Source organism: Anomaloglossus baeobatrachus, chromosome 1 (genome assembly GCF_048569485.1).
Source record: "Anomaloglossus baeobatrachus isolate aAnoBae1 chromosome 1, aAnoBae1.hap1, whole genome shotgun sequence".
Taxonomy (NCBI): Eukaryota; Metazoa; Chordata; class Amphibia; order Anura; family Aromobatidae; genus Anomaloglossus; species Anomaloglossus baeobatrachus.
Genome location: NC_134353.1, coordinates 143,083,951 through 143,111,450, shown reverse-complemented (window position 1 = coordinate 143,111,450; position 27,500 = coordinate 143,083,951). Strand labels below are relative to the sequence as shown.

The window sequence follows — 27,500 nt, the reverse complement described above, 5'->3', positions numbered from 1 at the left end:
AGTAGCGCTGCATGGCCTTGCGTTGTGTCTGTTTTTTGCTGGAAGCGGCATATTTAGCCCATGCGGTGGCCGGATGGAACGTTGCCTGGCATGTTTTTGTGCGGCGAAAAAACAGCATTGCGTGATTTACAATGCAAGCCAATGGACGCCAGATGTGGCGTCCTGCGGCAGAAAACTGACTCGGCCACCGGATGCGTTTTTTTTTTTTTTTTTTTTTTTTTGTACTGCACATGCTCAGTATCAAGCCGCATCCGTCAAAAAACGGACGGGCCGCATGGAAAAACTTATGCAACGGATCCATTTTTTTCGCCGCATCCATTGCATAGGTTTTTGAGCCGGATTGTGCCTTATGCAAAAAAACTAATCTGTGAAAGCAGCCAAAGGCCAGAATCACACTTGCTAGTGCATCGCGTGTAACTCGCGTGAGTCTCTCATGGTAGAACCCGGCATGGCCGCACACTATGCATACAGGAGCGTCTGAGCTGCATAGATACATGCAACCGACCCGCTCCTGTCAGGAGAGTGTGCGGCCATGCCGGGTTCTACCATGAGAGACTCACGCGAGTTACACGCGAGGCACTAGCAAGTGTGATTCTGGCCTAAGAGTGTGGCTGTCATGTTACGCATGGATTCCTGTTTAGCGCTATTAACTGAATATTGCACAAGCTGTCGTGTCCTTGGCCTTTAGTCGGGGTAATCCGCAGCTTGTTCTTGCAGAATCAGTTAGGATCAACTTGCCTCTTTGTTCTTGCAGAGTTTAATATTTTAGTGCCATGCAGTAAAATCTCCAGCCGGGCCCCAACTATTATGCATCTTTATTGGTATTTGTCTCATCACATGGATTAAAGGGCCCAAGTGCGACTGTGACCCCTGCACCCAGTATAGCCACTCCCTTGTCTGGGTGAGAAATGATAGAAGCCTGAACATGTGACTGTACCTTAAAAATCTCAATATACCAAAAGCCATATTAGTGATTACAGTACATATCAATTAAACCTACAAAAATTATACCGAAACACATATCACAATAAATTTTTATTGTTGAAAAAGATTTTTAAGATTAAAATATACAAGAGGGCTAGAGCCGGAGAAAAATATACTGTGGAAAAAAAATTAAGCCCTGAATGAATCACCTGGTAGATCGTTGTGAATAAATAATCAAATTCATGAGTATACTGACAAGGGTATAGTGAGGAAATAGTATGAGGAACTGAATAGGGAATCACCATGAAAAATAAATCGGTATATCAAAAATAATTATAATAAATTTGCATATGTAAAGTGCCAAATGCTAATTAAATAAATACTGAATATATTAGATATAAAAAGCCTAAACAATTCCATACAAAATATTTCTATGTGCAGATGTTACTGAATAGTTAAAAATCCTTGCAAAAGCAAACTGGTCAGGAGGCAGATAAAATGTTCAGTGACCATGGACGGGAGATATTTATCTGGAGATCATTGTAGATTCAGCTTTTATTAGGCGATGTTCACATGTCCGGTATCAGCCATTAGATCGGACCCAGCAGTAATCTGTCGGCACAAATGTTCTGCAGACCCAACTTTATTATCCATTTTTTTTAAGAACTGATTTCAGCTGGATCTGTTTTATATTACCGTAACATTGGAAAATGGATCCGGTAATGGACTATCTACTATTTGAAACTGATCTACCGGTAGTTAGAAAAAAAGGGATCCGTTACAAATCAGAAACACATGGCTAATTAATGGATCTGTTTTCCATATTCTTTAAAGGGAACCTGTCATCAGAAATTTCGCCTAAAACCTAACAGATTCCCCCTCTGCAGCTCCTGGGCTGCATTCTATAAAGGTCCCTGTTATGATTGTGCCCACTTTCTGACCGAAAAAAAGTGTTTATAAAGTTGTACCTTTTTGGCTTCTGATTCTGTAAATCCGTCACGGGGGCGGGCTGCCTGATGGCCGTTATTCTGCCCCCTGGTTCTGTATGCCGCCCCCATCGCTGATTTCAATACTTCTGGACGCCGCCCACTGCTCCAGCCATCCCCGCGCATGCCCAGTGCTCATCTCTCGGGGATGAGCACTGTGCCCAGCGTCACCGCTGGTGACGTGCACGCAGGGTTAAGATTATGGGCGGTGCTGTGATGTTTATTCCTAAGCAACCGCCCATAATCGCGGGGCCGCGCTTTTCCCCTCGGCCTGCTTCGTTCTGCGCAAGCGCGCTGCTGGCCGAAGCAGGCCGAGGGGAAAAGCGCGGCCCCGCGATTATGGGCGGTTGCTTAGGAATAAACATCACAGCACCGCCCATAATCTTAACCCTGCGTGCACGTCACCAGCGGTGACGCTGGGCACAGTGCTCATCCCCGAGAGATGAGCACTGGGCATGCGCGGGGATGGCTGGAGCAGTGGGCGGCGTCCAGAAGTATTGAAATCAGCGATGGGGGCGGCATACAGAACCAGGGGGCAGAATAACGGCCATCAGGCAGCCCGCCCCCGTGACGGATTTACAGAATCAGAAGCCAAAAAGGTACAACTTTATAAACACTTTTTTTCAGTCAGAAAGTGGGCACAATCATAACAGGGACCTTTATAGAATGCAGCCCAGGAGCTGCAGAGGGGGAATCTGTTAGGTTTTAGGCGAAATTTCTGATGACAGGTTCCCTTTAATGTTAAAAAAACAAACAAGGTCAAGTTAAATTTTTTTTTTTTTTTTTTTTTTTCTTGTCATCACCGCAGGCGTTAGGCTGTCAGCAGACCTCGTGTACTCCTTACATAGCAGGCAACCATACACGAGGCAACTTTTTGGCTGACGGCTATTCCTCTTATAGGTATGAAAGATAGTGTACTAGCCCTGCCGATCTGGTTGGCAAACATCTGCTGTGTATGGGCAGTTTAAGGCTATGTTCACACAGGGCGTTCTTGCATTTTTTTTGTTTGCATGTTTTTTTTTCATTGAGTATATGCAAACCCATGGTAATAACGCTGCTTTTAAATTACCAGCTGAGCCTGAGATTCCAGAAATCTCCCTCACACACATTTTCTTTTTTTTTCCTGACTTAGGGCTCATGCGCACGTACCTGCTGAATATTCTGCAGCGATTTGACAACACGTGCGCTTCAAATCGCTGCAGAAACACTGCGCAATAGATGCAGTTTTTTTTTGTAGAAAAAAGCCGATTTCATGTGCTATGGCTGCTACAGTGGGATCTGCATCCAGAACGCACAAATAACTGACATGCTCATTTTATGAACGCACGGATTTGGGTCAACATTTTAGCACCCAAATCGCTGCGTTCATAAAAGCATCGTGCGCACGTCTCATAGATTGTACTGGGGATGCAGGAAACATGTATTTATGCAAGACTGTAAATGCATGCAATTAAGCAACATGCGCACGGGCCCTTTAATGGCAACCTTTTTTGTTTTTGCTGCGTTTTTGAAATAAGCAGCAGTCAATTCTTTCGGGTTTTTTGCAGCATTTTTTTCACTCATACAAAGCAATGAGGAAGTGTAAAATCGCCAGAAAAAAACCGCACCAAACCCGCAGGCCATTTCCTGCAGAGATGAGGTTTTACTGCAGAAACAAACGCAGCAGAAACGCCTTGTGTGAACATGGCCTGATGATACGTTCCCATGATGAGTATTTGGTGAGTTGTTGATGTTGTAGAATTTGTCTCTAGTAGAGTTGAGTGGTAGTGAGGATCGGTGATCGTACTGAACTGAACCCAGACTTTACAAAATAAATAGGGTTCAGGTATTTTACATATGTTGACCACTGGAGCGACCATCACTGTTCTCGGGTATGCTCATTGCTCGGCCCAGTGTGAGCCGCTTGCAGTGTTCGGCCGCACAGGGTGTAACTGCGGTTACGGATATAGTGCACACCAAACTAAAAAAAAAAATCCTCCCTGCCCCCAGAAGTGCTGTGTATGAGGGCAGAGAACAGAACTGCCCAATCAGTGACTTCCATTGGGGTTCAGCTCAAGTCCAGGTCCCAAACTGAACTTTATCTTAAGCCTTTTTCACATGTCCTTACAAAACACACACGTTTTGCACGGTCTGTGGTGTAGGTGCATGTGTGTGTCCGTGTGTGTTCAGCGTGTAGTGTCAGTATGCAATCTGTGTGACATTCGCATAGCACACGGACAGCATACATTTTTATACTTGCCTGTCCATGGTGCTGCTGTCTCTGGCGATGCCGCTGCTTCTGGTCCGAGGTGCAGTGAATATGCATGAACATAATGAGCGGGGGTCGGAAGCAAGTGACAGCAGTGGTGGAGACAGGTGAGTATAGAAAAGCATTTTATTTCAGACACGTGTTTTTTCTGATACATGTTACACGGAGCACTTCAGGGTGTGATCTGTATGATACCCGTGCTGCCGGAGAAAAACGGGACGTGTCTCCGTGTGGCGCACACAGACACACACACGCTCCATATGGACACACAGGCAGTGTGAAAACGCACACATGCGCAGACCCATTGATTTTAATGGGTTTACGTGTGTCCGTGTCTCCAGTACATCTGAAAATGGACAGCACACTTACCGGACACACGGACGTGTGAAGGAGGCCTAAAGTCCGGCTCAACCCGCCTAACCAACCTACGGGTCTACTCATCTCTAGTCTGTAGTTACTTGTGTTTTGTTGTGTTTTTTTTTAATTGGATTTTTGAGTGAGTTTTTACATGTCTGAGACTGGGGTCTTTGTCTCTTTGATGTGTCATGTTGTATATAAAGCTGCTTTGTTTTTCCTACTTCCTGATATTTGGCCTTGAGAAAACTATTAATGCAGTCACGTGTGAGTTATATGTATGTGTGTGTAATATAGATATATAGATATACATATTTTTTTTTTTTTTTTTTTTTTTTTTCCTGCCTGTAATTTTATACATAAAAACTTGTGAAGAAAATCCTCCCATAAACCTCAGCGTCTCTGCAAGAGGAATTGACGCATTGATGATCTCAAACACGCACTGACTTACCCTGAGTAAAAATATAAATAAATAAAAAGCTCGGTGGGCAAGAGACGTGTGAATCCTACCTTGGTTGGAACTGTAGACTATGCATGTTTTGGGCAGTAGTGATGCACGCATCAAAAACTCAATGTGTGAACTTTAAAGTGCACCAACCACCAGGATCTTCCTATATAAACTAAAGCCAGTGCTGTACTGACGCTATAATGCTGAGGCTATACAGACCTTTATTTGTCAGATTGGATGTATAGGTTTTGAAATACAGTGGAAGCTTGCTTAATGAGAAACCCAGTTAGCGAGTATTTCGCCTAACGACCAAGGCTTTCTGTAAATTTGTAACTCTGTTTACGAGAGCCTTGCTGTGCGAGCAAAATACTCACTGCACACACATCCGGTTCTGTACATCCACTGCGCTCTAATCCGCTCTTGCAGTCCACACAAACACGCACGCGCACACACCCATATTATGCTCACCTTACCTTCCATGCCCTCGCCAGCTTCCTGGAACTTGCATGTATCAGGTAACCAAGGCGACTGATGCCGGACCTTAAGCTCCCAGCGCGCTGACGTCAAAGGCAGGAGCCGCTTGCCTCTGATTGGCCAGCGCGCTGCCTTTGAGTAGCGGCTAACAGGGGAAGGTCCTCCCTCCACAGGATGTATCCGGTAACCATCGCGATAAGGGAGGAACTTCCCCTGTCAGGCGCTACTCAAAGGCTTTGAGTGAAGAAGGTTGGCATCGGTCGCCTTGGTTACCCGATATACGCCTTGTACGGGCGAACTGCACGTTCCAGGAGACCGGCGAGGGAATGGAAGGTAAGGTGAGCATAATCTGTGTTTGTGTGCGTTTCTGCGTGTGTGGAATGACAGAATAGGGGATCAGGATGGGACATTTAACAAGTTGTGGAAGGAATTGTCTGCATTGCAATGATTTCCTATGGGAAATCTTGCTTTGCTGAACGAGTAACTTGGTTAACAAGCACAGAATGGATTGTTCTTGTTAAGCAAGGCACCACTGTATATGCAAGTAAAGTTACAGAAATGTACAGCTTTTTGATATATGGGTGGGGTTTTGCAATCTATTCCCACTCCTGTCTGCTGCCTGGCCTTTGTAGATGCTAGACTGTATGGGCAGCATTTCTAACAGGCCTCTATCACGTGACAGAAATGTCTCATACCTGCAAGAATTGTGACACCAATTATTATTATTTTTTCTTTTTTTTTTTTTTTTTTTTCTTTTCTTTCAGTCGCTGGATTGGGCTAAGGCTACTTTCACACTTGCGTTGTTTTGCATCCGTCACAATCAGTTGTGTGACTGATGCAACGGATGCGTTGCAGATAGTGGCACAACTGATGTGACTGATGCTGCAAAAAAAAAAAAACGATCCGTTGTTTTTGTTTTTTTTGGTTTTTTTTTTTGGGGGGGTTTTTTTTTTGCATTTTAATAAAGGGGGTAATTTTAAACTTTTTTTTGTTTTTATGAAAAAAAATAAATATTTTTCTTTTTTATTTTATAGTCACCAGAGGGGAATTGAACATGTGATTATTCGATTGGTCTTTATATTGCAATTTTAAAGTAATGCAGCATATAGTATAATTAGGCTATGTGCGCACGATGCGTATTTGCAAACAGTTACGCTGTGATCTGCACCGCAGCGTAACTGCATGCGTCCTGCGTCCCCAGCATAATCTATGAAGATTATGCAGGAGACGTGCGCACGTGGCGTATTAGAGCGTAGCGCTTCGGCTACTACCCGAAGTGCGCGTTTTAAGAGGTGACATGTCACTTCTTTCCTGCGCTCTGCATGCAGCCCCTGCCCTGTCTATGGGAGGGGCTGCAGTCAGAGCGCATGGAATCGGCTTTTTTTTTTTTTTTTCATTACGGACTCTTTCTGCAGCGATTTGAAGCGCACGTGTGCTGTTCAAATCGCTGCAGAAATTTCTGCAGGGACAAATGCTACGTGTGCACATAGCCTTACTGATGTGTGAAGCACAGATGGTGGTGACGGGGCTTTCAGAAGATCTCATCCCAGGTTGGCATGATGTACACCAGATCCTTTGTGCCACGACATCACACTAATTACATGCCAGCTGTATATATCGTTGCTCGCACGTTGCAATCACATCAAATTACTGTACGTTGTTCACCATTTATTTATTGGATACCTTATATTGATTATTATTGTAATATGGATGAGACCTAATGACGCTATTGCTGGGAATGTCTTATTTCAGTACACAGAAGATTGCAGAAGTGGAACGTACCCTCCCAGTGGACCAACGTAAGTGCCATTACCCTCAGTAAACATTAATCTGGTACTTTTTAGTAGATTTACATGATTTATAATCTCGTTGTCAGCTGTACGGTTGTTCACCGGTTTGGACTGCCGCCATTTTGCTATTACCTCTGTAGATGGTGATAAGCCGGTGTATATAGAAAGATATATGAAAACCAGGATGATGTGGACCAAAATGCCATTTTAAAAATATAAATTTTAATCCATACATTTTAAAAAAGACACAATGTATGAATACCAGTATCTAGACTCACACTTGGTAAGGATATACAATATAATTGGAACAGTCACATATATACAGTATTGTAAATCCACAGTGGAATATAAAGAGATGGTGCCAATCACAGAGTAACAGGTGTAAAAGCATCCGGAGCAAACCCCACGCACCACAGAAATAGCCTAATTTCAGTTAGTTAAATATAGACCCATGTGGGACGCTCATATAGTAAGAGCGCTGTACTACCTGGAATTGTTGCAGTAAGGTATTGGTGGTGCAGAGGGAGCCCCAAAAATCCCCCCCCCCCCAAACTCGCATATTAGTATGTTTGCTTTGTCGATTTGTCCATTCATCCTTCCTTCAATTGCATAGTTTGCCAAACTTCTCTGTTGGTGTGGTGTATTGGGAGTGATAGGCAGTGCCTTTTGGACTCATAATGGGTATTATGGCATCCAAAGAGTTACATTTTGCTTTCACCTGAGCAGTTTATTTATTGAACATGCTTTTTATTCAGCAATGGTGTTATGGTGAGAGTACATACATGCTATGGAGTTTTTTTTACTTATTGTAGGCATTGAAACAATTGTACCTGCTGCTTGCAGCTCTTTCTGTAGCTCTCCCAGGTGATCCTGGGCTCTTGGACAATTCTTCTGATTATTTTCACTCCTCTGTCTGAAATCCTGCACCTGGTTGGGGCCAGTTTATGGTTAAATGATGCCCTTTCCAATTTCAGATTATGGCCCCAACAGTGCTTACTGGGACCTTCAGTAGTTTAGAAATTCTTCTGTAACCAATGTAATCAGTATGTTTTACAGCAAAGAGGTCTTGAGTCAGCTCACTGGTTTTACCCACCATGAGATGTTTCTTGTGTGGCACCTTGGTAATAAGACACATTTTATAGGCCATCAGTGGCCCAACTAATATTATTTTTTCACTAAGTGACAGTATTGCTATTTAATGTCTGATAGATTTCAGCTGGTATCATTACTTTCCATGGCTTTTTGTACCTCTTTCTTCATGTGTTCAATACTCTTTCCCTGTGTTATTTCGCATTGTTACTAATGTTTTACTAATAATTTTAGCACTAAGGTTCAGATACGGCTTTAAAGAAGGCAAATAAGTAATTTTATTATAAAGGTTAATATGAAATACAAACTTAAAGGAAAAGTATGATATTGCGTACACTTTTGTATAATCAACATACAAAGGTTAAGTACAGTTAAATATACTTACATCACCAAGGAGCTTTGGACATCATCTGTCTGGAAGTCAGAGAAGCATGACATAGACAGAGGACTCCTGGACATCACTGCCCGGACGTCTCACGGAGGCAGGAAACACGAGCTTCTGTCTGTGCTATACTTCAGCTGATCTTAAAAAGGCTTGAACAATATTACAAGCCTTAAAGTTAATGTGTTGTAGTCTTATTGATCCATGCCCTTTGATGGCCAGTCATTGGGCATAGATGAACCAGAGATACACCACACATCAGACAATGGGGTAATAAACCCACAGCATTCAAGTCTCCCAAGAATACACATCAGGTATTTGAGCTAGGTAAATGGATATATTGTTTCTGTATATTCAAGACAAACACACAGAAATCCTTAAGTATATACAAGATTTTGTAACCATGTACACTTTGTCTGTCTGATTAATCAATGTTATAGTATAACATAATTTATAAACTCAAAAATGGCCATTTTTATATTTGCAATACAACTAATCACTAAATTTATGGACCTCTATGGTTTGAGTTCTTTGCCTGTGTGGATTGGATGGGTTGTTACCGACATTTGGTGAGAAAATCATGTCAATAGTCGTTTTAGAAACCTATTGACATACTATTTCATCCTTTTGCTGGGACCAGCCACACTACCCACAGGATGTGCCCTAAATGCCTCCATTAGTAGTGGAACAATATGATACTGTGGTCTTCAGCGCGAGGTGTGTAATAAATGGTGCAATACTTCATTGTGGGGAGATGCGTGGATACATAGACTAGCCCGGTAATTATTGTACAGCTACTGACAATAGAAAGCACAAGATTGGAAAAGGTTTTTTTTTTGTGTTATTTGAATTATCCCAATAAAATAGAAGTCTATAATTGTAGGTTGGTGGCAAATCATATGGCCACAATTACTGCTCATTCTAGTCCGGACTTGTCTGACTTAATGACCCCTCTTTCATTAATAGTTGGACAAAACAATGACACACAGTTTAATAATGTCACTAATTTAAACAAAAAAAAGCATTTTTAACCAATGCTGCTCTTACAGATTCCTTGGAAATGTACCGTGGTACACAGTAAATCTGGACCAGGCACCAAGTGAGAGATGGAAGAAGATAATTACCGATAAGAAACAGCCGGTGAGTGCGGAAAATCTGCTTTGTAATTTATGGAGCCCTCAACAGAAGGATTGTAATCACAATCCTAAAGACAAAAATAATCATTATAGATACTGTTCATGTATATTTGGATATTTAAAAAAAAAATCGGTCAGCAGCTTTTCGTGATATAATCTGAGAGCTGCATAACTTGCTCAGCATCTTGCTGTAGTTTCCATACAGTCAGTGTCTAATCAGCAGGAGATTATCACTGCCGGACTAGGTATGGCCAGGCAGTCCAGCTAATCTGTGTAACTCCGCCCCCACTACTCACAGCTTACTGTGTACCCTGTGCATTGTCAGCAAGCTGCCAATCAGTGGTGTGGGCGAGGTTATTCATATCTCAGCATTCTGGGCACTGCTGCATCTACAGCAGCGAAAACTGATTCTTTCAAAACTGCACCAAGCAGTCCAGTAAGTGACACGTTGCTGGAATTAGGGTCTCTGTCCCTACAACATGTTGCTCTTAGATGACATAGCAAGTGTAACTACCTCCTAGTTCTCTTCTGCTTTGTGACTTTACCCTTACCTGTGTGTTGATTTTTCATGTTATTTTGAAGTGCTTTGCATTACAAGGGATTGATTTCCTAAGGACATTATTAATAATTTTCTTTCCAATCCTGTACAATGCCTCCATTACTGTATTTCTTTTTCCTGCGTGCTGTAGTCAGGCCGCAGTGTTCAATAGATGACTTTACTTACTCCTTACTTTTTCTTCTTCACAGCTTTCATCAATGATTGAGCAAATTAAGGACCTGGTGAAATACTTCTTCCATAGTGAGAAACTTATCGACTTAGTAGATACCAAATTGGTAAGTGCCGGTTTACAGTGCTGATGTCTCATTGATTTGTGTAGGAAGTAGTATATGAATGTGGTGTGATCACTGTGGCCTTGTCTGGTTTTAGGCAGGTAACTTGACTGTTCACATCAGCATTGTGGCCTCCATGTAGGTCAATCAGATCCATCGCATGATGTCCAGTGGCGGCACCCGATGGACCCAAGTGACTTGTAATGGGTCTGCCAGTTCTGCTGAAGTGTCTAGAAAAATTGCATTGCTTGCAGTGCTGTATCTCCCATCAAGAGGCGGCATCCGAGCCTCCAGGTAGAGAAATAAGAGAGACTGTCGAGGGGGAAAAATCACCAAAGCTTTTTTGATGGATCTCTGTGAAAGGGAAAGCTTTGAGACTGCACAATTTTTTTTTTTTTTTTTTTTTTTTTTTTATTCTTTCGCCCATGACAGCACCCTTAGTTCCCAGGTGATGCTGTCATGGGCTTCTGAAAATCCCATTACTGGTAAGTAATATTATTTGCACTTTTTGTGATGCTGTAATCACTCCTAGCAGTTTCATGCCATTCTCTACCCAGCTCCACTGGACGTGGTGTAATGACCGTAGGTCCGAAGAGAATCCAGTGGGTCACAAACCGAGACAGAGGCAAAAATAATCAAGGGTTTCTTTACTAGGCTGAGAATAAGAGTACGATCCAGAAGAAATAATGACTGACTTGAGAACCCCTCAAAGCACCACAAAAGTGGAATTAACACACTCGGCTTTTAGCTGGAATCAATGCTCCGATCTCGGAGTTCCCGGGTTATGTATATTACCTCAGGAACCGGGAATAAATTTACCTACTCACCAGGCTGAACAAAGAAAAACAACTATAAAGGCAAGAGGTGTAAATCCAATCGGGGCGCTCTGAGGGGACCTCTGAGATGGCGCACTGAGTATAACTTATCACCACTAATAACAAAGCCTTAAATTTTACCAACGTTGGTTTTACACTGAACAAAGGGATACCCGGGTATCTTAAAGATATGGTACTGTTAATCTCCACGGATGTTTCACACAGGCCTGTGGTCAGAGTTCGCTGTATATAATGCCAAAGGAAGAAAAAAAGAAACACAAATCTTCGTCTTGCCCTAAGGATGTCTTCACCTCTGTCCTGCCACGCAGGGACCCCGGAGTTAGTTGATATTATCCAATTACCCCACACAGAACACGGTCTCAGGCCCACAGCTCTGTAGTAATCCTCAGACAGAACAAAGGCTTCCTCGGTCCAGAGAACAGCCCTTCCCTCAGGAAATTTGGAGCTCCTTCCTCTCACAACGCGGTCCTGGTTCTTGTTCGGTCACCGATCAGGAGTTGTGTAAACTCTGCTGCGTCACACAGCTGTCTCCCTCAGCCGGAACGGGCTCAGCTCTCTGCCTCTGAGGTAACTCCTGCAGCTACAGGGTCTCTGACCTGAAACCCTGCTGATCAGTGCAGGCAGACAGAACTCACAGGGTCCTACTGCACTGCTGACACAATCACATTTCAGACTCTGTGGCAATCCTCATTCATCAAATTCATGAATGCAGAGCAGAGTCCGGAGTAAGATTTGTGGGGACACATTGCGACGCCCACCTAAACACTCCTCGCCTGATTCCTTAAAAGGCATCCACTCTGAAATGCCCCCTTATCAAGACCAGTGAGAGAATCGCTGGTCTTGATGAATTGTCCAAAAAGATAGTCGGCACACGGGCTGTTGCCATTAAAATATTTAATTTTCACAACCAATGTTATTCAGTTTCTGTTAACATGAGTTTGAGTCTTTGTGGGGGAAAAATTACTACATGCAGTAATTTCTTTTGTAGGAGTGTCACCCATTCAAGTGTATTGGTGCTCTAAAATTACAGATCAACTGTATAGTATCGGACATTAAAATACATTTAGATTCTTTAAATTGGAAACTGAATTTTGTCTTGAATTTTTTTTTTCTTTTTAACTGCTGATGCCTAAAACCAAATGCGATATTGACACAGAAGAAAAATCGTCCATGGTCGACCATTTTTTTCCTTCGGGTGCTAATTTCTTCACATTGTAAAACTTATCTCTACCTCTACTAATCCTCCAAAGAGCAACCTTCTCAATTGGGGTCACTCTGAAGCTGAGCTGTGTTGAACCTTCACTTACATTCTAATTAACACTTTATCCCATGCCTGTATTATCTGTGGGAAGTAACTGTGAGTAATGGGCGCAGCATCAGTGAGGTGGTCAGGTTTTACAATCATATAGTGTTGTCATGTTTTATGTGATATGAAAAGTTATGTCTTAAAACCACTTTGTCAGGTGATTTTGTAGTACAATACTAATGTTATCTTTAAATAGGGCTTAAGGAGGCTTCTCTGGATCAGTTAGTCTAATAGCTCTACCTCTTCCTGTTATCCTGCTATAAGGTCCATAGGATTCAGTGTCTCCTGCATGCTAGTCAAGTGTATATACATACAATTAGCATATTCACCCCTCCCAGTGCATTCACTATCACTGCAGAGAGGTGGGAGGGAGTATGGGTGAGGGCAGCAGTGCATACTCAGTTCAGATTTACTATCACTGCTGCCAGCACTGAGAGGTGGAGGGGGGGAGGGAGCAGTGAATATGCAGTTTGCATTTATATCAGCTTGACAAGTTACTATGTCACACTGAATTCTATGGAGCTTACAACAAGATAACAGGAATGGAGAGAGCTATATAAAGGCCCCGTCACAAACAACGAGATGGCTAACGAGATTGTTGCTACGTCACAGTTTTCGTGACACAGCAGCGATCTCGTTATGTGTGACACCTACCAGCGATCAGGCCCCTGCTGTGAGATCGCTAGTCGTTTCTGAATGGTTGGGACCATTTTCTTCAAAGGCGAAGTCCTGCTGGGCAGGACGCATCGCTGTGTTTGACGCCTACCAACAACCTCCTAACACAGCCCCAATGCCCGCCGAGATCGTTATACAGGTCGCTAATCGTTACTGCGTCGTTGGTAAGATCTGACTGTGTGACATCTCACCAGCGACCTCCCAGCAACTTACCAACGATTCTTATCAGGTCATAGTTTTTGGGATCGCTGGGAAGTCGTTAAATGTGACGGGGCATAACTTACTGATCCAGAGAAGCCTCCTTTAGGCTATGTGCCCACGCTGCGCATTTTGCCGCGGATTTACCGCGGATTTTCAGAAAATCTGCAGCAGCGGCACTTCCAAGCCATTTCAATGGCATTTTGGAAATGCTGTGTCCATGCTGCGGATTTTTCCGCGGCGGATTTGCCGCGGATTTTGATCCGGAAAAATCTGCAGCATGTCAATTATTGTTGCGGATTTTGGGTATAGAATGGGGAAAAAAAAAAATAAATCCGCGGCAAAAATAAGGTGCGGATTTGCCGCGAAAGTCGCGGATTTTCATGCAGAAAAATCCGCAGGTACATTCTACCGTGGACACATAGCCTAAGCCCTATTTAAAGATAACATTAGTATTGTACTACAAAATCGCCTGACAGATTCCCTTTGAGCAGACTATATATTCAGTGATTGCAGCTGTGGTTTGCATTGTAGTAGTGACACTAGCCAAAATACAAACCGTAACACTGGTAGGGAGCTGGCACTGGACCCATTTGGACACCACTATTTTGAAAGTGGAAAACCCCTTTCAGACTTTCTAGATTAATTTTAAACTGTAAATAAATTAAGAAAATCTGAATAAATATGCCCATGGAGGGGGATTCATCATTGCAGCTATACTCGTTTTCTGTTTTTAAAAAAAAAAAAAAGTGCAGTTCTGGCCATTATTCCATAGGTAGAAGCTTTGTGGAAGGAGGGGGATTCAACAACAGTTACGATAATTTACTCTGCAAAATATATAGTGCAAATTTGCACCGACCCATGACTGGAGTAGGTAAGGTTCTCTGCCCCATGCACCGCAAGAGATGCCCCTAATTTATTAGGAGTCATGCACCTCTTAAATTAGGCTCATTTTACTCCAGCATGCTCTTTAAGGCTATGTGTCCACGGTAGAATGTACCTGCGGATTTTTCTGCATGAAAATCCGCGACTTTCGCGACAAATCCGCACCTTATTTTTACCGCGGATTTTTTTTTTTTTTTTTTTTTTTCCCCCCCCATTCTATACCCAAAATCCGCACCAAAATCCGCAACAATAATTGACATGCTGCAGATTTTTCCGGATCAAAATCCGCGGCAAATCCGCCGCGGAAAAATCCGCAGCATGGACACAGCATTTCCAAAATGCCATTGACATGGCTTGGAAGTGCCGCTGCTGCAGATTTTCGGCAAATCCGCGGTAAATCCGCAGCGTGGGCACATAGCCTAAGACTGGTTTAAGAAATAAAAGGAAAATAACCTGTTTTTAGAAAATCCCTTTCATTGATTTGGAAAAGTGGACACTGAAGATATTCAGGAGATTAGACATGGATAGAGATGTACAGTAGCGTCCATGTGCTCGGTGCCCCTGATATTAACTCTTGGGTCAGTTCTACATTACATAGTCTTATTATTCCGGCCTTACGATGGACGCAAATATTGGCTGGACCTGTAATCTGGTTAGATATTTAGATATTAAAGCACCATCTGTATTGGTCAGGGATGTCTTGCTGTAATATAGTGCAAAATTTGTCCCACAATAGTACTGCTATGTACTTTTGTTTTATGGAAAGTAAATGCTAGATATACTGACAGAATGCAGAAAATCTAATATGCGACCATTGTTTTGCAGCCAGCTCTTCTTGGACATCTTCCTCCACCTTTTGATGAAGAAATTAAAGGAATTGCTGATGCATCTGGACTTCCATTAGGTATCCGCAAGCTGCAATATAAACCCAATAGACAGAAAGGAAATGGTTATTAAAATACTTCAGCGTACTCTAACTTTTCTCAACATAAGCATTACTGGTTCGGCCGGTGTCAGGTATCCATGTATGATGCAGGCTCAGGAGCTGAGCCTGCTCTATGCAATGTATGTTACACAGCCACCAATTAACGTTCACAGCAGTGATTGAAGTTAAGATCTTGTTGAAGGTATTATCTCATTAAACGCTGCTGTCAATCTTTTGAGAGTGGTATTTCAAGGAGTTATCCAGGACTTCTTTTTTTTTTTTTTTTTTTTTTTTTACTCCTTTTATTGGGACCAAGAACTTGCATGCAGCTATTTACTAACTACCTGACTGCTCTGCCCTGCAACGATCTGTTCTAGCTCAGAGCGGTCATTACCGCTCCTGCCGACGTTTCTGTAATGTCACATCTATAGAGCAGATGTTGACTGGAAAATATAAAAAGGTTATGGGTCTTGGGAGAGGAAAAAAATGAACAAAGGAAAATGGACAATCGGCAAGTAATGAGTGGGGGAAGGGACAATACAGGTGTCTCCGCTGTCATTCGGCCACTTTCCTGTGATGGGAGACGGATTGCTTCAGCAGAAACCTTCCCCAATTTCTCTTTAAAGGGGACTGGTCACCAGTTTGTTTGTTTTTTTTTTTTTGTTTTTTTTTTTGTGTTGAACCAAAATGATCTCCCTTCTGTAGCTCCTGGGCTGCATTGTATGAAAGTGCACCTTGTTCCCTGACACCTCTGTCATCATCCATATCTGGGCAAAATCGCATACCTGCGCAGACTCATTCCTGGCTCGCGCAGGTGCACTTCACTCTGCCCCATTGTGGGCAGCGCTGAAAACATAGGTGCACTTGCGCGAGCCAGGAATGACTGCGAAGGCACGCGATATGTGGATGATGACTGAGGTGTCATCCACGTCAATCATCAAAAGGAGGGACAGGAGGCCAAAAAAAAAAATGCCCTTCTGACCAGAATGGTTAATTTTACATACATGCTGGCAGATTTTATAAAGGTATTTCTGGGGTCTGCAAGGGCAGTCGGGAACAAGGTGCACCTTCATACAATGCAGCCCAGGAGCTGCAGAAGTGGGTAATTTTGGTTCAATACTGAAATAACTGGTGACAAATTCCCTTTAGGCTATGTGCGCACTGGGAAATGGAATTTTCTTGCGAAAATTCCGCATGCTCTCAAAGATTACCGCACCCGCGATAAAAAACCGCGGCAAACCGCACCCGAAAACCGCATATGGTTTGCCGCGGTTTCTTCGCGGTATTGCCGCAGTTTTGCCGTGTGCGGGTTAGGATGTGCTTTATTGCATTCAATGCAATAAAGCACATTGAAAAAAAAGTCATTTAATTCTGAGATAGTAGACAGAAGAATAGATAGAGGGATAGATAGAGGACAGATCGCTACATTTCCCACGGTCGGCAGTGAGTTCACATTACCGGCCGTGGGAAATGACCGGTAATTACCTCTGCTTTCATTCAGCGCCGTGTCTGTGACAGTCGCGGCTGGATGTAAGCAGCGCAGGACGCCGGAGCTGTGGATTACGCCGGAGCTTTGGTACGGGAGGGGTTAATAAAATGGTGAACGAGGCTTGTTTGTTTTATTTAAAATAAAGGATTTTTCGGTGTCTGTGTTTTATTCACTTTACTTACGGGTTGATCATGTCAGCTGTCACATAGACGCTGCCATGATCAAGCCTGGAGTTAATGGCGGTGATCCACCACCATTAACCCCTTGTATACCCTTGCCTGCCACTGCCACACGGCGGCAGGAAGAGCCGGGGACACGCCGGTGCTGCCGCATAATGCATTTGACAGTGCCGGGCAGCTGCGGCTGATATTCTCGGCTGCGGGAGGGGGAGTGAGGCGGGGGACATTAACCCTGCCCCTCTCCCTCCCCAGCCTGAGAATACCGGGCTGCCGCTGTGTGCTTACCTCGGCTGGACTGTGAATATGCAGCGGAGCACACGTGTTTTTTTTTTTTTTTCTTTTTTTTTTCCCTATATTTCCGTTTTCTTTCTATGTGTGTTCTATGTGTCTGTGTCTGTGATCGATGTGTGTGTTTACACTCTGCACGGCTTCCTCTTCCTGTAATGACATCACTTCCCTGCAAAACCGCAGATAGGCGATGTACATTACCGGCGGTAAACCGCGAAATACCGCAGGGAATAACGCAGGAAAACGCAGTGAACCGCACAGAACTTGCTGCCTGCGTTATTCCCTGCGGGATTTCACGATTAACATTGGAGTCAATGGAGTGAAATCCCGCAGCGACGTGTGGAAAAGAATTGACATGCACTTGTTTTTGCTGCGGGAATCCTGCAGCAAAACATGCAGCTGTCAAATTCCGCCTAGTGCGCACAGGATTTTTTTTTTGCCCATAGGTTTTGCTGGTGATTCACTGCAGAGATGTTATGAACATTTTCTGCAGCGAAACATGCAGAAAATCCGCGGCAAAATCCGGTAAGTGCGCACATAGCCTTAAAGAAGTGACCGGGCAAGGTTTTCCAAACTGAGGGAGCTGAAAGTCTTGTAGACTCCGCAAAATATCCCTTCTTCATTATGTTCTTATTACTTTGTGTTTTATTATAAATGTTCGTCTTCCTAAGGATTCAGCTTTATTTAATCTTTGTTTGTATTTGGTGATAGGAGAAGTTATGTTATTCAACATCTTCTATGAAGTGTTCACCGTGTGCACATCAGTGGTGGCCGAGGACACGTCCGGTAATTTTCACTTCTTGCATTTTTTTACAGCTTAAGTCACTGATTGTTGACTCTTTTTTGATTAATATCTGTCTCTTTACTGTGCAGGAAAGTTATTCCATGCCAGAAACCTGGATTTTGGCTTATTCCTTGGGTAAGTGCTCTCATTTCTTGGTAGTGTTAAGTTCTCACCTTTTTCAATATTTTTGATTTGATACGGTAGATACTGATTTTCGGGTGAATACAGATTGTCATCACTCACGTAAGTGATACATAATAGCTGGCTCATTTAAAACAGGTACGCATGTGACAAAATGGTAGATCACATTGACAATCCTCCTTATGTTCTGCTCTCATCCGTAGTGTACCATATAATGGATAACCCCTTCCTGATATGCAGTGTGCCATTACGTTCTAGATCGGTGCGGGTGTATAGAGCAGGCTCATGAACTGAGCACACTCTACACACAACAGGTGCCGTCTGTGTCAGTCTCTTACATCACCCCTGTGGATGCCATTGGGCTAACAGAGCTTGGACTTCATAGGACATCAGAATGTTCACTACAAACTGTAATGCTGCATTATTGCACATTCTGTAACATGCAGTCAAAGCAGCCCTGGTGCAAGTTTCCCATGGAAATAGAAAATAAAGTAAAATATGGAAAAAAAAAAAAGTTAACCTTTTTCTCTACTTTCCCATTTTTAAAAATAAAGAAATAAGATTTACAGTGAACCTGTCGGTCCCCAGTGCACTCAGATCCACGAGCAGTTCTTTCTGCATATTTCTAATCCCTGCCTAACTCTCTCTGTATCTAGTAGCGCATATAAACTGGTAAAGTATGCCTAAAGATCCTTTGAGATGCTAATTGGGGCTTGTCTAGTCTCATGGGTGTTAAGCTGGTGTCACACACAGCGACAACGACGTCGCTGCTACGTCACCATTTTCTGTGACGTTGCAGCGACGTCCCGTCGCTGTCGCTGTGTGTGACATTCAGCAACGACCTGGCCCCTGCTGTGAGGTCGCCGATCGTTGCTGAATGTCCAGCTTCATTTTTTGGTTGTCACTCTCCCGCTGTGACACACACATCGCTGTGTGTGACAGCGAGAGAGCGACGAAATGAAGCGATCAGGAGCCGGCACTGGCAGCTGCGGTAAGCTGTAACCAGCGTAAACATCGGGTAACCAAGGGAAGACCTTTCCCTGGTTACCCGATGTTTACGCTGGTTACCAGCCTCCGCTCTTGCTGCCAGTGCCGGCTCCTGCACTGTGACATGTGGCTGCAGTATGCATCGGGTAATTAACCCGATGTATACTGTAGCAAGGAGCCAGCGCTAAGCAGTGCGCGCGGCTCCCTGCTCTCTGAACTGTGACATGTAGCTGCAGCACACATCGGGTTAATTAACCCGATGTGTGCTGCAGGAGAGCAAGGAGCCAGCGCTAAGCGCGGCTCTCTGCTCTCTGCACATGTAGCACAGCGACGTTATGATCGCTGCTTCTGCTGTGTTTGACAGCTAAGCAGCGATCATAACAGCGACTTACAAGGTCGCTGTTACGTCACCGAAAATGGTGACGTAACAGCGACGTCGTTGTCGCTGTCGTTTAGTGTGAACCCAGCTTTAGTTCCCTGGCTAATTGGCCCACATAGCATGTTATCTTGCCCTGTGGGCATGCTAATATGCTTTACAACACCCAGTTGCCGCTTTGTACCAGTTAGTATTGAACTTTTTTGACTCCGGATGTATGCACCCCGGCTTCAGATAGGCTCGCTGCCAATGATCGGAAGTCACCCGCACTTCGTTCAAGCATACTACTCCTGAAGCTGTGTGTGTGTGTGTGTGTGTGTGTGTCCCGGCTTCAGAGAGGAGTAGTGTGTATGACCGGAAGTGTGGGCGACTTCCGATCATAGACTGACTACCAATCGGAAGCCAGGAAACACAGACCTGGCATCAAAGAAGCTCAAAGCTGACTGGTACAAAGCCACGTGCATGCACGTCTTTGTTTGTGCTAGGTTGATGCTGGGCATTGTAAAGCATCTTTTCTTTATCGTTCCTATGGGAGATCCAGACCATGGGTGTTTTAGCTTCTGCCTCCGGAGGACACACAAAGTACTACACTTAAGTGTAGCTCCTCCCTCTGAGCTTATACACCCCCTGACGAGCAGACTTGGCCAGTTTATCGCTTTGTGTTCAGGAGGCATACATCCACACATGCATTCTCATCTGATTTTTCATTTTTGGAAAGAGTTTGAAAAAAAGCGGGTCCAAGTCTGGACTCCCGGCATGTTCCTTCTCACCCCACTGTGTCGGCGGTGTTGTTAAGGTTGATTCCAAGGCTGGAGCCTTACATGCCGCGCTCCTTCACCATCCCTCCTGGGCTCTGGCTTGAAGTGGGAGCCAGCACGGTGTCCATGCTTGGCAGGAGACCGGTCTCCATCCGCAGCCCTTCAGGACCCTGCTGGACCGGAGCACTCATCCCCAGGGACTTGGAACCCTGCGTCTCAGCAAGCTAAGTACCTGAGACGTTTATATATTGGGGGTCCCTGTACTTTATTATTGTGGGAGAGTGTGCTGATTGTGTTTTATGACATTTCCGGCGAGTTCTCTGGCTGTCGCCTGAGAACTGCGCCGATGGTGCCTGCGCGCCGGCCGCGCCGCTCAAATTTAGGCCCCGGCTTCGCCGGAGGCCTCGTTTCGGTTTCACTGCCCTCGCATGTCACTCATGCAGAGGTACAGGCTCGGCTCCGCCCGGCGGCCGTTCTGCACAGGGGAGGGACACTCCCCACTGCAGTGTCCCCTCCCCTGTAACTCTCTATGGCCCTCCAGATCCCGCTCCTCAAGCAAGTCCCGCCCCCTCTCTTCGCTCCGGCGGCCATTTTCTCAGAGTTTTCTCTGCATTGCAGGGCTGGTCTGCAGCATCTCTGCTGAGTTGCTGTGCTTGGGGGTCTGGGCTTCGGGATCTGGAGAGCACACAACACCGCTCCAGCGGTCTGGTAAGCCACAACCGGTCTCCGGTTGTGGACCTCTGATTATTCTCTCTGGGGTTCATTCTCTGGCAGAGCCCCCACTCCAGCAGCATGTCTCACACGAGGAGCAAGGCTCCAAAGCTGTATTCAGTATGCACTGCATGTAAGCTCCTGCTACCTGAACCGAGCATATTCCCACATTGTGATGCCTGCTCTAACCTGGCGGTGCCTCAGCCTGGAGTCTCACCCCCAGTGGTCTCTCAGGCTGCTCCTGCTCCTGTGGCTGAACCCCCAGCTTGGGTAGAATCCTTTTCTAGGTCTATATCTTCCAGTCTTTTGCTGACTCCATGGGACTTCTGTCCAGGACTTTGCTGAACATGCATCAGCCCCTTTCACAGGGTGCCTCTGCTGCTAGGGGTCTCTCAGGACCGGAGCTCACAGAGGAGTCATCATCTGGTCCCAGACCCCGTCCTTCTAAGAGGAGACGCAGGGTTCCCTCTCCTTCCTCGTCCCGCGGCTCTGATTCAGGAGCTGACTCGCAGGACGAGGAGGATGCCTTTACAGGGGGCTCGGAGGTTAACTCCATGTACCCCATTGATCTGTCCGAAAGTGACTCAGATGTTAGTGATTTGATTGCGTCGATTAATTCTGTACTGGATCTCAATCCGCCAGTATCAGAGGAGCAACCCTCTCTGGCAGAAAAGCACCAGTTTACCTCGCCTAAGAGTAAAGCGTGTGTTCTTTAACCACTCCAGTTTTAAGGCCGCTGTGACCAAGCCCAGGGCCTGTCCTGACAAACTCTTCCCAAAGCGTGGTTCTGATGACCGCTTTCCCTTTCCACCTGAGGTGGTCAAGGAGTGGGCTCATTCCCCAAAGGTAGACCCCCCCCCCCCCCGGTGTCTAGGCTCTCAGCCCGGACCGTTATCGGTGGCTGATGGCACCTCTCTTAAGGATTCCACTGACCGCCAGATTGACCTTCTGGCCAAATCCGTATATGAAGCGGCGGGGGCCTCGTTCTCCCCGACTTTTGCAGTAGTTTGGGCTCTCAAAGCCATCTCTGCTTCCCTAGAGGGGATGCATTCCCTCGCCAGGGAATCTATGCCCGAAATGGTTACCTTAACTTCCCAAGCTTCAGCTTTTTCATCCTATGCCATGTCTGCCATGCTGGAGGCTTCTCACCGCACTGCGGTGGCTTCGGCTAATTCCCTCGCTATCCGCAGGATCTTGTGGCTTAGAGAGTGGAAGGCAGATGCTTCTTCTAAGAAGTACCTTGCGGGGCTCCCTTTTGCTGGGTCCCGGCTGTTCGGTGAACAGCTGGATGAAATTATTAAGGAAGCTACTGGCGGGAAGAGTACTTCCAAGCCACAAACCAAAACCAGGAAACCTGTCCAGGGCAGGAATCAGTCGAGGTTTCGTTCCTCCAATTTCCAATATTCCTCTAAGCCCTCGGCCTCGTCCACTAACTCAGCCAAGGACCAGAAATCCAACTGGCGCCCAAAAGCGCGTCCACAAAAGACCGCAGGAGGTGCTGCCGCCAAGGCAGCCTCCTCGTGACTATCTGTCCGTGCCAGCAACGTCCTTAGTCGGTGGCAGGCTCTCCCACTTTGGCGACGCGTGGTTTCAACACGTCTCCAATCAGTGGGTGAGGGATATCCTCTCCCACGGCTACAGGATAGAATTCTCTTCCAGCCCGCCAAACAGATTTTTTTTTTTTTTGTCAACTCCTCCCACCCCCTGCTCCAAGGCCGCCGCCTTTTCACAGGCCATGGCATCCTTGCAGGCCAACGGAGTAATTGTACCGGTTCCCGGGCGGGAACGGTTCAGAGGTTTCTACTCAAATCTCTTCCTAGTCCCCAAAAAGGACGGTTCCTTCCGGCCCATCCTGGATCTCAAGCTTCTCAACAAGCATGTTCAGGTGCGGCATTTTCGCATGGAGTCTCTGCGGTCAGTCATTGCATCAATGACCCAAGGGGATTTCCTGGCATCCATCGACATCAGAGATGCCTATCTGCATGTGCCAGTTGCAGTTTCACACCAGCGTTGGCTACGTTTTGTAATCGGAGAGGAACATTTCCAATTCGTGGCTCTCCCCTTCGGGTTGGCCACAGCTCCTCGGGTATTCACCAAGGTCATGGCAGCAGTGATTGCGGTCCTGCACCTACAGGGGTTGGCAGTGATCCCTTACCTGGACGACCTTCTAGTCAAGGCTTCATCCAGCGTGGACTGTCAGCGGAGTGTCTCGCTCACTCTCGCCACTCTAGCCCAATTCAGGTGGCTTGTCAATCTTCCCAAATCCACTCTGACTCCGACCCAGAGTCTCACGTACCTAGGGATGCAGTTCGAGACTTTGCCAGCACTTGTGAAGTTGCCCTTAGTCAAAGAGCAGTCCCTCCAACTGGCGGTGCGCTCTCTGCTGGGGCCCTGCCGTTATTCCCTCAGGTGATTCTGATGCAGGTGCTGGGTCAAATGGTGGCGTCAATGGAGGCTGTTCCCTTTGCCCAGTTCCATCTGCGTCCCCTGCAGCTGGACATTCTCCGCTGTTGGGACAAGCGGCCTTCCTCCTTGCACAGGTTAGTGGCTCTGTCACCACAGACCAGGAGCTCTCTTCAGTGGTGGCTTCGGCCTCTCTCTCTGTCCCAGGGGCGCTCCTTTCTGGCCCCGTCCTGGGTGATCCTCACCACGGATGCCAGTCTATCCGGCTGGGGAGCGTTATGTCTCCACCACCGAGCGCAGGGCACTTGGACTCCGTCCGAGTCAGCACTTTCGATCAATGTGCTGGGTACCAGAGCCGTGCTTCTGGCTCTCCTAGCCTTTCACCATCTGCTGGCGGGCAGGCACATTAGAGTCCAGTCAGACAACGCGACAGCGGTTGCCTACATCAATCACCAAGGCGGGACACGCAGCCGCCTGGCAATGTTGGAGGTACAACGCATCCTTCAATGGGCGGAGGACTCCAAGTCCACCATATCCGCAGTCCACATCCCAGGCGTGGAAAACTGGGAGGCAGATTATCTCAGCCGTCAAACCGTGGACAGTGGCGAGTGGTCCCTGCACCCGGCAGTTTTTCAGTCAATCTGCCGCAAATGGGGCACTCCGGACGTGGACCTAATGGCATCCCGTCACAACAACAAAGTTCCCGTTTAGGTGGCTCTCTCCCACGATCCTCAGGCCTTCGCCGCGGACGCTCTGGTTCAGGACTGGTCCCAGTTTCGTCTGTCCTACGTGTTTCCCCCTCTAGCTCTCTTGCCCAGAGTCCTGCGCAAGATCAGAATGGAGGGCCGTCGAGTCATCCTCATTGCTCCGGACTGGCCCAGGCGAGCTTGGTACCCAGACCTGCTCCTTCTGTCCGTAGAGGTGCCGTGGCATCTTCCGGACCGTCCAGACCTTCTCTCACAAGGTCCGTTTTTCCGCCTAAATTCTGCGGCTCTCAAATTGACGGCGTGGCTCTTGAGTCCTGGATCTTGACGGCTTCTGGTATCCCTCCTGAAGTAATCTCCACTATGACTCGGGCCCGTAAGTCTTCCTCCGTCAAGAGCTATCACAGGACTTGGAAAATTTTCCTGTCCTGGTGTCGCTCTTCCGGCCATCCTCCTTGGCCATTCTCCTTGCCGACCCTTCTGTCCTTTCTACAGTCCGGTCTGCAGCTGGGACTGTCCCTCAACTCTCTCAAGGGACAAGTCTCAGCTCTGTCAGTGCTGTTCCAGCGGCGTCTCGCCCGGCTGGCTCAGGTCCGCACCTTCATGCAGGGCGCGTCTCACATCATTCCGCCTTACCGGCGGCCCTTGGATCCCTGGGACCTCAATTTGGTTCTCACGGTTTTGCAGAAACCCCCCTTTGAGCCTCTTAGGGAGGTTTCTTTGTTTCGTCTTTCACAGAAAGTGGTCTTTCTAGTGGCCATAACTTCCCTCAGGAGTCTCCGATTTGGTTGCGCTCTCTTCGGAGTCACCTTTTTTGGTTTTTCATCAAGACAAGGTTGTTCTCCGTCCGACTCCGGACTTTCTTCCTAAGGTGGTCTCTCCTTTCCACCTTAACCAGGACATTACCCTACCTTCCTTTTGTCCGGCTCTTGTTCATCGCTTTGAAAAAGCGCTGCATACTCTGGATCTGGTGCGTGCTCTCCGGATCTATGTGTCTCGCACCGCTGCTCTTAGGCGGTGCACTTCTCTTTTTGTGCTAACCACAGGTCGGCGCAAGGGCCTCTCTGCTTCTAAGCCGACCTTAGCCCGTTGGATTAGGTCGACCATTTCGGATGCCTACCAGTGTTCTCAGTTGCCTCCCCCGCCGGGGATCAAGGCACACTCGACCAGAGCTGTCGGTGCCTCTTGGGCTTTCAGGCACCAGGCTACGGCTCAACAAGTCTGTCAGGCTGCCACTTGGACTAGCCTGCATACCTTTTCAAAGCACTACCAAGTGCATGCTCATGCTTCGGCAGATGCGAGCTTGGGCAGACGCATCCTTCAGGCGGCGGTCGCCCATTTGTGAAGTTAGGCTCCGCCTAATTCTTAGTTTTTTCTGTTTTATTTCCCACCCATGGACTGCTTTGAGACGTCCCATGGTCTGGGTCTCCCATAGGAACGATAAAGAAAAGGGGAATTTTGTTTGCTTACCGTAAATTCTTTTTCTTCTAGTTCCGTATTGGGAGACCCAGCTCCCTGCCTGTTGCCTGTTGGCAATTTCTTGTTCCGCGTGTTTTCTCCGGCTGTTGATGTTGACAGTCTCCGGTTGTTCTGGTTCTTGCTCTGTTCTACTTGTGGGTGGCTATTCTCATTCAGCTTTTGCACTAAACTGGCTGGGTCTGCTCACCAGGGGGTGTATAAGCTCAGAGGGAGGAGCTGCACTTTTTTGTGTAGTACTTTGTGTGTCCTCCGGAGGCAGAAGCTAAACACCCATGGTCTGGGTCTCCCAATACGGAACTATAAGAAAAAGAATTTACGGTAAGCAAACAAAATTCTCCTTATCACATCCACAGGGGCATGATAAAATGCTAAGTGGGCTGACTAGCCAGGGAACTAATGCCTCTGTGACTAGCCACTGCCCTAATTAGCATCTCCTAAATGATTTTTGGAAATACTATTTCTAAAGATCCCTTTTATCTATGCTACTAGATACAGGGATGGTTAGGAAGGGAGTCTAGATATACACCCAGAACTGCTTGCGGTTCTGGGTGCACTAGGGAAACTGACAGGTTCCCTTTTTAAAAAAAAAAATCTATTTACTATCGCTGCATCCGCAAAAGTCCAAACCATCATTATATAAAATTATTTCAACCATACAGAAAATTATTTATTTACTTTTAAAAATCAAATTGTGAGGTGCCATGTTTTCCTCGGCACACCTCCCCCTCAAAATTACAATTAAAAACTATGAATAAGTCTTATGTACCCCAAAATGGAGGGAATATAAACTACTGCTCACCACACAGAAAACAAGTGCTCACGGCTCTGTAAACCAAAAAATAAAAAGCGTCAGGTCTCAGTGATGACACGAACCAACATTATTTTTTTTTTTTTTTTTTTTTTTTGTTTCTTTTCCCTAATCTAACAATAATTAATAACATATATGTTTGTAATGACCTGGAGAACCATGTTGCCCACTCATTTTTACCACACAGTGAACACTGTAAAAGCAAAACTATAAATTATTTTGGAAATGCTGTTTTTTTTTGTTTTGTTTTTTTTTCCTTTATTGCACTATTTGACTACACTTTGTCAGATTGGATCTTTTGCACAGTAATATTCCCCTTGTGTGGCCAGACTAGTTGGCAGACATGTCGGTAGATCCCAGTAGTGAGCTTTGTTCCTGTGTGTATGTCCCACACCCGCGGTCTTCGTGCCTTTCCAGCTAATGTGCACAGCCCTGACCCCTCTGCCCATGGGGAGTTCTTGCAGGATTTGTGCGTCGTCTCGGTTTCTTGGCGTTCTTTCTATTCTCCATGCATTGGCTATAGTGTTTTACTTCTCTCATTTTTTGTTAATCAGGTGGGATGTGAAGAACAATTCTTGGATGGTCACTGAGCTGTTAAGACCTTTAGTTGTCAATGTGAATTTCCAACGAAATAACAAAACTGTTTTCATGTCCACGAGCTTCGCTGGGTATGTGGGAATGTTAACTGGAATGAAACCAGTAAGTAACGTTTATACAATTTTGTTTCTGTGTATTTTTCTCTGTGTGATGTGTGTGTGCAGTGTGACTGTCCTCATGACTGGTCTGCAGAATCCTACCCGGGGCTTTGATTCTGCTTGGACGCTATATCCTATGCAGAGAATATATACATTCGATAACTGTTAGCAAAAAGCTTGTCATTTCCCAAGACCCAGGCATACACATGTA

At 45.8% G+C, this 27,500-nt stretch overlaps 1 protein-coding gene across 1 annotated transcript in view; it reads left to right on the top strand.

The window, feature by feature from the left end:
* The window catches only part of ASAH1 (N-acylsphingosine amidohydrolase 1), a 77,374-nt gene that overhangs the window by 17,488 nt on the left and 32,386 nt on the right, over positions 1-27,500 (top strand). The window contains exons 2-8 of the mRNA XM_075347112.1: positions 7,187-7,233; positions 9,745-9,835; positions 10,579-10,665; positions 15,388-15,466; positions 18,155-18,229; positions 18,317-18,362; positions 27,149-27,293. Coding sequence (XP_075203227.1) covers positions 7,187-7,233; positions 9,745-9,835; positions 10,579-10,665; positions 15,388-15,466; positions 18,155-18,229; positions 18,317-18,362; positions 27,149-27,293 — 570 coding nt within the window. The remainder of the gene's footprint in view (positions 1-7,186; positions 7,234-9,744; positions 9,836-10,578; positions 10,666-15,387; positions 15,467-18,154; positions 18,230-18,316; positions 18,363-27,148; positions 27,294-27,500) is intronic.